This window comes from Haliotis rufescens, unplaced genomic scaffold (genome assembly GCF_023055435.1).
Source record: "Haliotis rufescens isolate VD_foot unplaced genomic scaffold, xgHalRufe1.0.p SCAF_10, whole genome shotgun sequence".
Classification (NCBI taxonomy): Eukaryota; Metazoa; Mollusca; class Gastropoda; order Lepetellida; family Haliotidae; genus Haliotis; species Haliotis rufescens.
The window spans coordinates 19,329,407-19,344,861 of record NW_025963780.1 but is presented as its reverse complement, the minus strand read 5'-3'; the positions used below and the strand labels follow the sequence as shown (position 1 = coordinate 19,344,861).

The 15,455-nt window shown below is 40.1% G+C and overlaps 1 protein-coding gene across 12 annotated transcripts in view; it reads left to right on the top strand.

The window, feature by feature from the left end:
* LOC124143098 (sickle tail protein-like) overlaps positions 1-15,455 on the top strand; it is a 265,609-nt gene that overhangs the window by 174,844 nt on the left and 75,310 nt on the right. For 11 of the 12 annotated variants that reach the window (XM_046511901.2, XM_046511900.2, XM_046511905.2 and 8 more), the window contains one exon: positions 8,182-8,304. In XM_046511901.2, coding sequence (XP_046367857.1) covers positions 8,182-8,304 — 123 coding nt within the window. Of the gene's footprint in view, positions 1-8,181; positions 8,305-13,923; positions 14,175-15,455 lie in introns of those variants that run through there. The other variant, XM_046511910.2, reaches the window with a different exon arrangement.

Genomic DNA, 15,455 nt, shown 5'->3' with positions numbered 1-15,455 from the left:
TTGTCTCTCCTTGGGGATTTGGAATAGAATAGGTCTCCTGTGTATCATGCTTGTCTGTCCTTGGGGATTTAGAGTAGAATAGGTCTCCTGTGTCTCATGCTTGTCTCTCCTTGGGGATTTGGAGTAGAATAGGTCTCCTGTGTCTCATGCTTGTCTCTCCATGGGGATTTAGAGTAGAATAGGTCTCCTGTGTCTCATGCTTGTCTCTCCATGGGGATTTGGAGTAGAATAGGTCTCTTGTGTATCATGCTTGTCTCTCCTTGGGGATTTGGAGTAGAATAGGTATCCTGTGTCTCATGCTTGTCTCTCCTTGGGGATTTAGAGTAGAATAGGTCTCTTGTGTATCATGCTTGTCTCTCCTTGGGGATTTGGAGTAGAATAGGTCTCCTGTGTCTCATGCTTGTCTCTCCTTGGGGATTTGGAATAGAATAGGTCTCCTGTGTCTCATGCTTGTCTCTCCATGGGGATTTAGAGTAAAATAGGTCTCCTGTGTCTCATGCTTGTCTCTCCATGGGGATTTAGAGTAGAATAGGTCTCCTGTGTATCATGCTTGTCACTCCTTTGGGATTTGGAGTAGAATAGGTCTCCTGTGTATCATGCTTGTCTCTCCATGGGGATTTAGAGTAGAATAGGTCTCTTGTGTATCATGCTTGTCTCTCCTTGGGGATTTTTAGTAGAATAGGTCTCCTGTGTCTCATGCTTGTCTCTCCTTGGGGATTTGGAGTAGAATAGGTCTCCTGTGTCTCATGCTTGTCTCTCCTTGGAGATTTGGAGTAGAATAGGTCTCCTGTGTCTCATGCTTGTCTCTCCATGGGGATTTGGAATAGAAAAGGTCCCCTGGGTCCCATGCTTGTCTCTCCATGGGGATTTATGGGTAGAGTAGGTCTCCTGTGTCTAATGCTTGTCTCATGCTTGTCTCTCCATGGGGATCTGGAAAAGAAAAGGTCTCCTGTGTCTTATGCTTGGCTCTCCATGGGGATTTTTTTGTAGAATAGGTCTCCTGTGTATCATGCTTGTCTCTCCTTGGGGATTCGGGGAAGAATAGGTCTCCTGTGTATCATGCTTGTCTCTCCATGGGGATTTAGGGTAGAATAGGTCTCCTGTGTATCATGCTTGTCTCTCCTTTGGGATTTGGAGTAGAATAGGTCTCCTGTGTATCATGCTTGTCTCTCCTTGATGATTTTTAGTAGAATAGGTCTCCTGTGTCTCATGCTTGTCTCTCCATGGGGATTTGGAGTAGAATAGGTCTCCTGTGTATCATGCTTGTCAATCCATGAGAAATTGTGACCACTGTTAACCACAGGTTTGCCTGGGCCAGACTTGCCCAGGCATCCCCTTGTGTGGGGGTTGTTTCATGTGTTGTGTTATATGCTCATACCTGATATATATCTCCTACATCCCTGGGGAATGTATCTCATATTTGATTGGATGATATTGAAGGTCAAGGTCACTCAGAACAAGGCTTCAGAGAAGCTTTTTTATACCATAACTAAAATATTTATGATTGAAATTTGATAAATGATCTCTGAAGTTGGGCCTCAATTGCATCAACTTTGGGGTGACCTTTGTACGGGGTCAAGGTCATATTTTTTTAAACATGTCTCAAATTTAAGAAATTTGGGTCATTTCATGAAATTATACCTTAGTCAACACCTGTCGTATGTCGACCAATGGTTGTACCAAATGTCAAGGTCACTTCCTTGGGTCTTCCCTGTGGGATTGTTTGGCATGTTAATTATGTCAAACTGGTTCAATGTAATTAATGTGACAGGAAATATATATATTGGTCAGTCTAAATCCAATATGAAAATGAACCCTACTGATGTTTATTAAATGCATTATATGAGAATAGCTACGTAAAGACATGAAACTCGCGGTATATACAATAGACTTTAATCAAAGGTGGAATCTCTTATTACCTATAACTTTAGAACGGTCTTCAAATTGCCAAGTAATTAAACAGTTGATCAGTTCCTTTAACTTAGTTGATTAAATCAGAGTGAAAAAAGTGCTAAATGTCCGAGAATGTGAGATTTGCCGGGCTGCTGTGTGTATCAATGTATTTCTGCTCCATCCTCCGGCTGTTGACCGTAACCAAGATTTGTAACATTGTCAGCTTGATCGTAAACAAAGTTGTCGCGAGTTTTGATGAAGTACAGAGTTTCCAAATAAGACAATATTTACACCTGCAGTAAACTTGGCTCGTTGACATAAACCTACCTCAAGGAAACAGTAGTCCATTACTGCAGGCTTTTCTCTGGTCCATCGCTCCCTTAGCTGTTGCATGCATGCACCTATCACTCAGTAGAGGCCTGAGCTTTTGGGCTATGTGGATTTAATTATGGCTTGTTGATCAGAGATCACGTGATCCAATATTCATGCTTGTGATCCAGCTGATATGTTAAGAGCAAGTTACATGCTGTTTTGGAAAATGCTGGGATTTTTTTGAAATACTGACAGGAAATTGTAGACATAAATAAATGCCAGTCGATAATGATTAAAAGTGACTAAAACATAGGACCAGTTTTCTCTCTCTTTTTTGTTAAGCGATGTTTTTATGTGAAAAAGTGTTGTTGGTATTTTTTTAAATATATATAAGTTCTAATTTATTTTAATTTTTTCAAATATTTTTCTGAATTTTTAGCAATGTGTTCATTACATGCTAGGCAGGTCTCATTTGTCTATAGTTGAACACATGTCGCGGCAAATATCTGTAATATCACTGATGTGGTGTAAAGCAATATTTATTCATTCATTATTGCTATCGACAAATCAAAGAAAATAGTTCTTTTACAGATTTAACTTTTAATGTTTTATTCAGGGACACTATTACTGTGTTGAAAAGTTTTTTTGCAGAAATATTTGCATATATCCATAAGTGGTAAACTTTAAGTAAAATGCTTTATACAGTAGAGTGAGTGAGTGAGTATGGTTTTACGCCGCTTTTAGCAATTTTCCGGCAATACCATGTTTGGGGACACCAGAAATGGTCTTCACACTTTGTACTGGACATGTCGGGAATCGAACCCGGGTCTTCAGCGTGACGAGCGAATGCTTTAACCACTTGGCTACCCAATGGTCTATGACTGTTGAAGTATGAATTGGACACAGAAGTGTAGTGGAGTGGAGCAGAGTGGAGCAGAGTGGAGTAGAGTGCCTAGTGGAATAAGATCAACACATTTGGTCAAACCTGTGAAGATGTGGTTTAGAATAGGTCTCCAGCAACCCATGTCTGCCGTAAGAGGTGATTATACTTGTAAGAGAATCCAGTGGTCATGCTCGCTGTCTATGATCATTGGTTTGTCTGTATCATTCCAATGCTTGTGTAAATAACTGAGGCCTCCTAAATAAAGCGGACATTCTGTGATATAAATGGAAGACTGTTCAAACTCACTCACATACTCACTCACTCACTCACTCACTCACTCACTCACTCACTCACTCACTCACTCACTCACTCACTCACTCACTCACTCACCCAAACTTAAACACCCAACCCAAAACACCCACCCTCATGGATTTGGCCATATATATTTAATAATTTAGATAATAATACTTATCTTGGAATAAGTTCAATACACCGCGTGAACATCCGGTGTAAGATGCTAAAATATACCCCCTTTTAGAGTCTACCCGGAGAAGATTCTTGAAGGCCCCAGAATCTACCCAGGTATACTTTGAAAGGGGGGTATACTTTCAGACTTTACACTGGGTAGAGAATAGGTCTTCAGTTGGTAGATGTCTTCATATCCCAGTTACATTGACTGATGCTCATGATGTTAATCACTGGATTGTCTGGTCCAGACTCAATTGTTTTCAGGCCGTCATAAAGCTGGAATTTGGCTGTGTGCAGCATTAAAAACAAACAAACAAACAAACAAACGCTGACTACAAACCAGCAAGCATCCTTATAATCAGTGATAACTCACTCCTGTCTGACATGTCCAGCAGTTATCTCCCCTGTAACAAGGCCATCATTAGGGCTGGACACGCCTACTCCAAGCTAATGACCACTTTTTGGTCTTGACATGATGCCACAAATGAGGATTTCTTTCCCAATAGCAGGCTTTACATTGTCTCCAGTTGATCCAGCGTGGATATAAAGTTAAGCAGTCCTGTCAAGCCTGCCTCCCTGAATTAGGGGACTGACCAGCTGACCTCTGTAGTGACCCCTGCACTGACCTACTGTAATGACCATGATGTTCAGGGATGTACGATGGCCCTCATTACCACGGGGATAGCCCTGGGGAGGACTGACCGGCCCACATGGCTCCATTGCAATTAGAAGTAAAGAACTATCTCAGCATCTGTCGTGTCTGTGTTTTAGTGGAAGGTACTGAGGATTCCTTGTTATTGGAGAAGGAGAATTTATTTCTTTTGGCATCTAATGATCAGGAACTGTGAGGAAATCCCCCCTTGGTTGTGTGTGGTCATGCAGTGTACCTGGCTTCTGTTAGACAACATTTGATTTATTTAGAATACTTACATGTGTGTGTGTGCGTTGCATTGGACCTAAAGGCTGTTTCAGTGCAAAATTTCCAAACCTATCAAATGAAATGAAATTATTTCCAAACAAAAATACCATCTTTTCAAATTTTTATTTCATATTGATACTCACATAAATTAATTGCAGAGTCAAAGGTTATCGGATGTAATCAGAAACAATACGTCGCTATCCAAACCATTCCATCACTATCCAGAAAGAACCATTACTATCCAAACCAATCCATCACTATCCAGACAGACCATTACTATCCAAACTATTCCATCACTATCCAGAAAGAACCATTACTATCCAATCCAATCCATCACTATCCAGACAGAACCATTACTATCCAAACTATTCCATCACTATCCAGAAAGAACCATTATTATCCAATCCAATCCATCACTATCCAGACAGAACCATTACTATCCAAACTATTCCATCACTATCCAGAAAGAACCATTACTATCCAAACCAATCCATCACTATCCAGACAGAACCATTACTATCCAAACTATTCCATCACTATCCAGAAAGAACCATTACTATCCAATCCAATCCATCACTATCCAGACAGAACCATTACTATCCAAACTATTCCATCACTATCCAGAAAGAACCATTACTATCCAAACCAATCCATCACTATCCAGACAGAACCATTACTATCCAAACTATTCCATCACTATCCAGACAGAACCATTACTATCCAAACCAATCCATCGCTATCCAGACAGAACCATTACTATCCAAACTATTCCATCGCTATCCAGAAAGAACCATTACTATCCAAACCAATCCATCACTATCCAGACAGAACCATTACTCTCCAAACTATTCCATCACTATCCAGACAGAACCATTACTATCCAAACCAATCCATCACTATCCAGACAGAACCATTACTATCCAAACTATTCCATCACTATCAAGAAAGAACCATTACTATCCAAACCAATCCATCACTATCCAGAAAGAACCATTACTATCCAAACTATTCCATCACTATCCAGACAGAACCATTACTATCCAATCCAAACCAATCCGGACCGCTTTCGTGATCTAGTAGTAGAGCGTACGCCTGGAAAGAGGAAGGTCCAGGGTTTGATCCCTTGCCTTAGACCAAAAGACGTTAAAAATGGTACTTGTTGTTACCCTGTCTGGAGCTCAGCTTTAAGGGACTAAATCAAGGACTGGTCGGCTCGGAGTCAGTATGCTTTGTCTGAGTGGGGTATTAATGTTAAGTGAACGCTTTAACCACTAGGCTACCCAACCGCCTCTTAGTCACGTGATGTATCGTTTAATGAGAAAAATTAACTATAACTCAATGGTTACACTATGAATCGGTAATGTTTGCAATTTTTGCCACCATTCCTTCTGACTTTTATATGTTTGAATAAAGATAAAGCTTCAGTCAACTTCAGTGTATGAATGACCAGATCGTTTTATACATGTTTCTGAATACTTTTTACCATGGCTTCGGTAAAACAATTCCCAGTTGGACATTTTGTACCCAACTCTTGAGGGCTACAGCGGGTACCAGGGTAGGGTGGGGTAATAGGGGGTTGGGTACCAAGGTATTAAAGTTGGACTCGTCAGTCCTCATGAAAACATTAGTTTACAGAACATCCAACACGTCAAGGGAACAGACATTTTATTCAGCCTGGATGGCAACAGATTATATCTTTAGAAATGTCAGCCAGCCTCTTCCTCTATTGTGTCACTGTTAACAGTGTGATTGCACTTTAGTTTTGTTGAAGTGGGAAGACGCTGTATATCGTTTGCAACACATGCATGTGTCACATGCTTCATGTGGAGAGTAAATGTCGTGACATTTTCATGCTTTTCAAGATAAGAGCCTGAATTTATGTAATGTGAAATAAATCCTTGAAAGATCTGAAAGATCTTGAAATAACAAACTGTAATGGGTTTTTCATGTTGCATATACTCAAAATGGATGTCTAGTTCAATCACACGATGTGAGACTATCCTGCCACACATCGTTATAACACCTCGCATATCATTATAACATCCCACACACCGTTATAACATCCCCCCCCACAATCTATATTTGGACTTGTACACCACTTTTTGCATAATAAAGTTCACCACTTCGCTTTTTTAATTCAGTGACACATCCTAGTTTGTGATGGTACTGTGAATCTCACCTGGTAGTATTCTTTAAAGCACCCCAGTCTCCAACACTCTATTGCTGTTTGTAAGGTTTGAATCCGGTAGTTGGGCAGTGGGCTGTGGTTTTCATGATACCCTGGCAGTTTGGGACATGCTCATTATGTCGACCACTGGTTCATCTGACCGCACTACAGTAAATCAAGTCATAACAATAGGTTTGTGTTGAAGCAATTGATTGAATCATGTTTTCGACAGCATTCAGTAGTGTTCCATCCATGTAACTGATCAATCGTCAGTCAAAGACTTCAAGGTTATGATCCATGTCTTTCAAACACTTTGTAACCATCCGATCCTCATTAGTCGGCTCTTACAGCAACATGTTTTACTTGTAACATGGGACCTTCGTTACCTCTGGATCCCCTGGGGAAATCAAGTCTGACAACTATGATAGCTTCATGATGGCAGTGTTATATGTGGTGGTATATGTTTGACAGTGTTTCAGATCCTGTGAGGTACATGTTTGACAATGTTTCAGATCCTGCGAGGTATATGTTTGACAGTGTTTTAGATCCTGTGAGGTACGTTTGACAATGTTTCAGATCCTGTGAGGTATATTTTTTTTACAATGTTTCAGATCATGTGAGGTATATGTTTGACAGTGTTTCAGATCCTGTGAGGTACATGTTTGACAATGTTTCAGATCCTGTGAGGTATATGTTTGACAGTTTTCAGATCCTGTGAGGTATATGTTTGACAGTGTTTCAGATCCTGTGAGGTATATGTTTGACAGTGTTTCAGATCCTGTGAGGTATATGTTTGACAGTGTTTCAGATCCTGTGGGGTATATGTTTGACAGTGCTTCAGATCCTATATGGTTCATGTTTGTTAGTGTTTCAGATCCTGTATGGAATATGTTTGACAATGTTTCAGATCCTGTGAGGTATATGTTTGACAATGTTTCAGATCCTGTTTGGTATATGTTTGACAATGTTTCAGATCCTGTGAGGTATATGTTTGACAGTGTTTCAGATCCTGTGAGGTATATGTTTGACAATGTTTCAGATCCTATATGGTACATGTTTGGCAGTGTTTCAGATCCTGTAAGGTACATGTTTGACAATGTTTCAGATCCTGTGAGGTATATGTTTGACAATGTTTCAGATCCTATTTGGGATATGTTTGATAATGTTTCAGATCCTGTATGGTACATGTTTGACAATGTTTCAGATCCTGTGAGGTATATGTTTGACAATGTTTCAGATCCTGTGAGGTATATGTTTGACAATGTTTCAGATCCTGTGAGGTATATGTTTGACAGTGTTTCAGATCCTGTGAGGAATATGTTTGACAGTGTTTCAGATCCTATATGGTACATGTTTGGCAGTGTTTCAGATCCTGTATGGTACACGTTTGACAATGTTTAAGATCCTGTATGGCATATGTTTGACAATGTTTCAGATCCTGTATGGTATGTTTGACAATGTTTGAGATCCTTGGTATGTTGCAGGTCTATTGTGGAGCTAAAAGACTTAGATATATGTGTATGTTTGCCAATGTTGCAGGAACCAGATCGTAAACGTGAACAGTTCATGGCAGTTCTTGCACAGCGGTACCCTCAGTATGCTGACAGAATTAGTGGCTCTCAGTACAGTGGCTCGGGGAGTGAGAGTGGCTACCCAATACAGGTACGTGGACACTTTACATTCCTGGCACCATCGGACGTTACCAACATTGGTAACCAAAATGTTTTACAGGTTCAAAGTTCTTGTCACCAGTTTGTCTTGAATGTTTGAGATATTGAGGTGTGGCTTATCAATAACTAAGCTGCAATATTGGTGCCATCGGACATTTGCATCTTTGGTAACCAAAATGACCTTTGGTTGGAGACTCTTGAGGAAATATACTCTGGATTGTGAATGCTGTTTTAATGATAATGGAAATACCTTAACTGCATCCATAGACACATGTATTATTTTCGCTAAAACTTAAAAGCGCATCTGTGGTAACGACCTTGAAGTGCACTATTTATGGAAATAAATGGTTATGCTTCAGGGTCACATAAATATTTACACCTGAAAATCTTTCTTGCTTACTGGACTGAAAATTTCGAGGATAAATTACAGTATAGGCCACAACAAATGACTTTTCTAGATTTTCCTTTAAATTAAAAAAACCCAACACATTTTAAGTTTAGCACACTGTTCAAGACATCGGTGTGCACTAGCTGTTAACAGGTGTGATTCACTTGTAGTAGGAATGTTTGGTAGGACAAAGTATGTTGTTCATGTCATCAAATGAGAAGGCAATACGCTTCATCATTGACACTTGACTACAATAAATTGATGTGATGTGGGTCTAAATGATTTATTCTGACGTATTGCTAACCAACTACAGATTTAGAGGATCCTCTAGAGTATATGTTTTAAGACACAATCTGGAACATCATCTGACAGGTTACATATTGATACTCCTAAATTAATAGTCGATGATATCGCTGGTCTGATCCTTTTATCTCTTTATTCACCACAATCCACATATCGTTCTATCTCTAGTTTCTACAGCCAAGGACATGTTATTGCCATCTCCTTCAACACATTGCTTAATATGAGACAGGTTTTTTCTGATGTGTTGCGCGGTTATCACGTAATTATCTAGTTTGGGTTGTCAATAAAATTAATTGCCTAATTTTCCTCGTTAATCACCCCGCCACCGCTGGGCGGATGTGCTGCATGTAGTGTGCACACTGGCTCACAGCCGTCTGCCAGGGTCTGTGTCAGTAACATCCTTCTCTGTACTCCCTCGTCCTGGGTGCTGTGCGGATACATGTCCCCAGGCACATTAATCACTCCAGGACAGTCATGAATATGCAAATTAGCTGACTGGGGGCTGACCTTGGGATCTGGGTTTGATTACGGAAGTTGTTACGATGTTTACACAGAGTAGCATTACGCAGTTGGACGTTATGCAAATGTGGTTGTGTTAATTACCAAGGCTAATTGTTTTCTCCTTAAGGCTATGAAGGCTGACACTAATGTTAATTCACAGTGTAATGGGGGTAGCCCAGTGTTTGAGGTGTTTGCTGAAAACCAGGTTCGAATCCCAACATGGGTACAATCTGTGAAGCACTTTCTTTGAGTCTCCAGCTGAATATTGCAAGTGGAGTAAAAACTCACTCAGTTAAATTTACAGGAATGAAAAGTTTGGCAATACAGGTTCAGAGGGATGGTATTACTTTTAAGATTTAAATCATTTCTTTAAACTCTTGTGCATGGTGTTGCTCTGATTTTGTAAAGTTTTACACATTTAAACTTTGATAAAAAAAATAAAATTGTTCCAATATTACATTATTTACACATATACTGACACTTTGAAATGCATATTAGATTTCTTGTAATATTTGTCAAAATGGTCACAATAATGAACTTAAGTTGTTCTGTCTATTTAGTATGAGACAACAATGTTGTTTGGCTTCGAATCTCATCTTCGCTGATGCTTGAAAACATGATAAATTTTTCACTGTGTCTGTAGTAGTGTTCACAATTGGCCATCATGCAAATGTGGTTGTTTGAATAATCAGGACAAAGTGCTTTCTATTTTTGGTGATGAACCAGTTACACTAATATACATGAAAGTTTCAGTGATTGAGGGTGGTCTAGAGGTTAAGGTGTTCGCTTGTCATGTTGAATCAGGTTGGATTCCTGACATGAGAAGGATGTGTGAAGCCCATTATGGCGGTCTCCTCTGCCACCTAGCTGGAAGATGGCATAAAACCATGCTCTCTTAAAACTTCTGGGAATCAGAACTTTTGGAACAGGTTGAGAGATTGGATCAATGTATAAATCTTAGATCCTCATTATTTAATCCTCAAATGCTCATTGTCGCTGTGTTTAAAGGTTTTCACATTTGAACTTTGATATTGATTTTTTCTTCTTCCAACTCTTTCTGTGTTTTATTGATGGAATTTGCTGCAGTAGTTGAGGATATGATAAATTATCCCACCATGTCCAGACCTATAATTTCTCCATCACGTCCACCTGGTTATTGATCTCTGATGTGTTCTGGTATTAACCATCAATACATCAACTCCCACTCTCAGCGCTCATTTAACACTCCATGGTTTATATTGACCAATGTCCAAAAAAGCCATATAGCTTGTGTGTAAGTCTGCATGTTGACATCCTGGACAAATCCTCAACAATGTCAACAAGGTCATGTCTCGATGCTGTGGTAGGCGGAGAGCATCCACGACCTCGACAGGTGGGAAGACGACCTCGAGGACGTTCATGTGACACAGACCCGAGAGAGCCCCATGTATGAGTGGTGTTTTATCTATCATGCTGCTTATCTTGTGATTGTGAAGTCCATTAATATTACATTGAGTTACTTTAGCATTCACTTTGATACTGGGGCACAGTTCAGTTGGGACTTGAGAAGACCGACTTCCACTTTGTCAAGATCAAAGTTAACGCTAAAAATGTGCTAGGTGTTTTGTGCCTGTGACGTTGTGTGCAGGTCTGTAATTGCCATTTACATCTCATCACGGTTACACTGATGTAGACTGTGATACCAGCTCCCATCATCACATTAATAGGGGAACAGGCAACCAATTTGTGATGGCATTTAAAGGGTGACTTGGCTTTTGGAAATTGGCAGTCCAGGAGAATTGTTGACCAGGCTTCTGTCAAAATGAGTAGACAGGTTTTGGACTGATTTCTCATAGGCTGTGATTGGACAACGCTGAACAGTGTTTAACGGTCCTAGGTATCGAATAACAACAAATAGCCGACTAAGTGAAGTTTGTTACTGAAGTAAAATTGCTGTTGCCAAAAACTACATCAGCAGAGCAGTTTGTAGTAATTTTTATTGCTTTTGAGGTGTAGACATGCCTCCTAGTATATTTACATTAGTAATTAAGGATGACGCTATTTTGCACAGCTATAACCGAATATGGTACAGTTTTGTACCACATTTTTTAGTTGCCATCTGTTGGATAAAAATTCTTAGCTCTCTGTTTACGCCAACAGTGGAACTAGTTCAAATTTGATTTAAGTCATTCCAAACCCACTTTGCTGGTAACAAAACTTGAACAAAAACAAAACAAAAATTAAAAATCATACACAGACAATGTTTCAGTTTGACATTAGTCGATCATTGCACCAACTTGTCATCTATTACACTGTCTAGACGTGGACAGAAAATGGACACATAGTCCTCTTTTAAAGTTAATTATTTTTAAGTATTGTATAGTACAGAAGAGCTTGGCCCAGTGTCTTAGGGGCAAGAATTCGCTTTGCAGAGTTGCATCCTTTAGGTGTACCAGGAACCTATGGTCATGGTTTGAATCCCAGATTTGTCCTGGTTATGTTTCTAGGTTTGTCAACACCATACCCGTACTTGTTGGTTTCTCCAAAATGGCATTTCTCCAGCAGTCCAACCCAGGTGTTCGGGAACGGATCATTAAATTTCAAACCAAGAAATGACCATAACCTGTAGAAGCAGGAATGTTATCTGTAAACACAACACTGACAGTGATAACATTAGTCTAACATTAGTCGTGGGTCAGGTAGTACGCACATAGCTCTATAATCCATCATGGAACAGAGATTGTGGTTATATTACCCCCCATGTAACGGAGGTCATTGATCCCCACTACTCTGTCAATATCTACAGGGAATATATGTCCTACACTGATAAATGGTGCTGTACTTATCATATTATACAACACTTGGGAGATTTGCTTCACTGAAGGGACCAGTGAACTATGCTGGGTGATCAAAGGTCACTCTGTGGGTCGATGACAGACTTTCATGGTGGGCTTACACCAAGTGCTGGAGTGGTGGATATGGTTTATGAGTACACTACATCACCTCATTGTTACAGCACTGTGTATCTTCAGATTACACTTGAACGAGTATGCTTGGAGAAATATTGGTTCAATGGACTGAGTTGGAATTATTGCCGCATTTGCAGATGTGAATGCTTTATCTGATTCGTAAACTTAATGATGTGGTTGTTTTCAATGAAACACAAGAATGATGACATATTGCAGACACTGGTAAAAAATTAATGCGTCATGGATCCTTGTTATTATCTTCTGTTTTCCTTTTGGGATACCGTAATTAGATTTTTCAATGGTACACTTATTACGAAAGTTTGTAGCTTTTATCCTTGATTTGAAACTGGTTTGAATCCTTTCATTTCAGTTCCTGTGGGATAGGTGATTTCAAACTGAGTTCTATCTTCAGCTTCTGTCTCCACTGTTTCTGGGGTCCTTGCTAATATCAACTTGTATTTCGTCTTGGGAGCCTGAAGTCATGTTTTTTAATGTTGCATTTATTACAGTTTAGCTTTGATCATTAATTTTGAGCTGGTATCCAATCATTTCAGAGACGAGTGATTTCAAATTGAGTTCATCTTTCTCTGTCAGCTTCATCCCCATTGTCTCTGCATCTGTTACGGTGGACCTTGATAAGAAAGATCTGTAAACCTTCCCTGATCTACAGTTGTCCCTGAAGGGCATTGTGCCCTGCGTCAGCTTGGAGGGAGTCCATGCATTATTACACAACCAGGGCCACCTCCCAGCTCCACCTGTCAAACCTTCTCAAGTACCTGCATTGTTCCTCGGCCTTTGAGGTCATTTAGCCCCTCAGTAAAGAGAAAACAAAACTCAAGTGTGACTGGTCGGAGGTGACAGAAGAGCCTCGGGGTATCTGGATATATGCTGGTGTCCGGGAGGTCCCTCCCTTCCTCAGTACATCTCCTACCTCTGAAGCAAGTCACTTCAATCTGCCCCTAATTGATGTTTCTGTCTGTCGTATCGGATATGTCACTCCACTCCGTGGTGACACACGTGTGTGTATGTGTGTGTGGTGTAGGTCATGGTTGTTGACATCCGGTATCTCTGACAGAGTGGATGGTCTCAGGAACAGGCTGTCTCGATTCTGATCAAATTCTGATATCAAGGAAGTAGGAGTGTGAAGGTGATTGTTTCTTGACAGACCTCATGGTCTTGATACCAACAAATGGACACTGTCTGTCTTGGTTCTGATCGGATTCTTATACCAGGAGACTTGGTGGTGTTGCCACACTTGAACTATGTCTGCCCCAATTCTGATAAAATTCTGTTGGATCTAGAAAAGGGAATACAGTGGACGTTTTTTGTTTTTTTAAAGAACAATATTTCAAATCTGATCCAGTTCTAATATCAAAGAAATTGGGAATATATTGGATGTTCTCTGACTAACCTCATGGCCTTGTCACCAACGAATGAACACTGAACTGTCTCAAATCTGATCACAGTCTGACTTAACAAGAAGGAGGATTATTTTGGATATTTGTAAACATTTGTCAACCAGGTTCCATCATCTTGATCTTTCGAGGATTTTTGTTCGACTTCTTTGGAAACGTGTTTGTCTAACTTTTCTTGTGTATATTTGGCTGGTTCTGGGTGTGATTATTACTGCGGTGATTACCTTGCATCTCACCTGAGGGTGTTACAGCTGTAACGATGCGCTACGAGCAGATCCTAGCCTGTGGAGGCATGGGGAAACATAAGGTAAGGAATTCACAAATATACGTGTGTTTCATGCGAAGCTGAGGGGCGGTCGGGTAGCCTAGTGGTTAAAGCGTTCGCTCGTCACGCCGAAGACCCGGGTTTGATTCCCGACATGGGTACAATGTGTGAAGCCCATTTCTGGTGTCCCCCGCCGTGATATTGCTGGAATATTGCTAAAAGCGGCGTAAAACCACACTCAGTCGGTCAGTCATGCGAAGCTGAACCCAACTGATCAAGGGTATAAAGAGGATGATATGTTCATTTTCATCCAGCAATTATGGGAATAGGATGATGACGTGACTAGTCTTCTCGTGCCTGACAGGTAGCATGGGTTGTATTCTCCCCAGGGAGTGGAGAATGCAATTTGAATGCACCATGATCCATGAACCGAAATAAGTGTTATGAGCTTTGTGCATACATTTCCATGGCATGGGCTTCCGGTATTCTATTTTATTATCATGATTATTATTATTATTATTATTATTCTTGTTGAATGATGATTCACAGTCATAGCTATTTTTTTTGTCATTAGTTTTCTCGTGTGAGTTTAAGGTCAGACAGTGTAAACTGAAGATCGGACAATATCAATAACAATGAAGATCCTTCAATAAAAACCTTTATCCCTATGATTGGCATTTATAGAAAAACACCTGTGACCTTAAGTTCGGCCTAGAGTTTGTCAATAACAGGCATATTGCAATGCTGGTGGTGAGTCACTCTTGACTGGGCCCAACTTCCATGTTGGAATTAACATAGTACAAGATGGAATATCCAATTAGTGAAGTTGATGATATTGACTGTTCTGCACCCACTGCCCAGACTCTGGTTGTTGTCATGTTCTAGTCAGGTATTGAAATAATACAGCCGTTCAGCATGGGGTCCTGGTGTTCACTGTCCATACTGGAGATCTATTTAAAGAAGTCATGCTCCCCAGAACTGTCTTTATTGTTGCTATAAAACTATCCTTCGTCAGATCCATAGCTTACCTCTGAGTCACAATGTAATCATAACGTCTTTCTAGAGTCAGCCATGCAGCTATCTGTATTTGTACTGTAATGACAGTTACTTAAGATAATTATTTTTTTTATTCTGTTTACAAAGGGGATTTTTTAATAAGGGGTGTGGGGTGGCCTAGTGGTTAAAGCGTTTGCTTGTCATGACTATGTCCTGGGTTTGATTCCCAGTGATGTGTGAAGGTCATTTGCTCAATGATATTGCTGGAATATTGCTAAATATACAATATTCACTCTTGTTTTCTTCATGCAGGTTTGCAATAAAAAG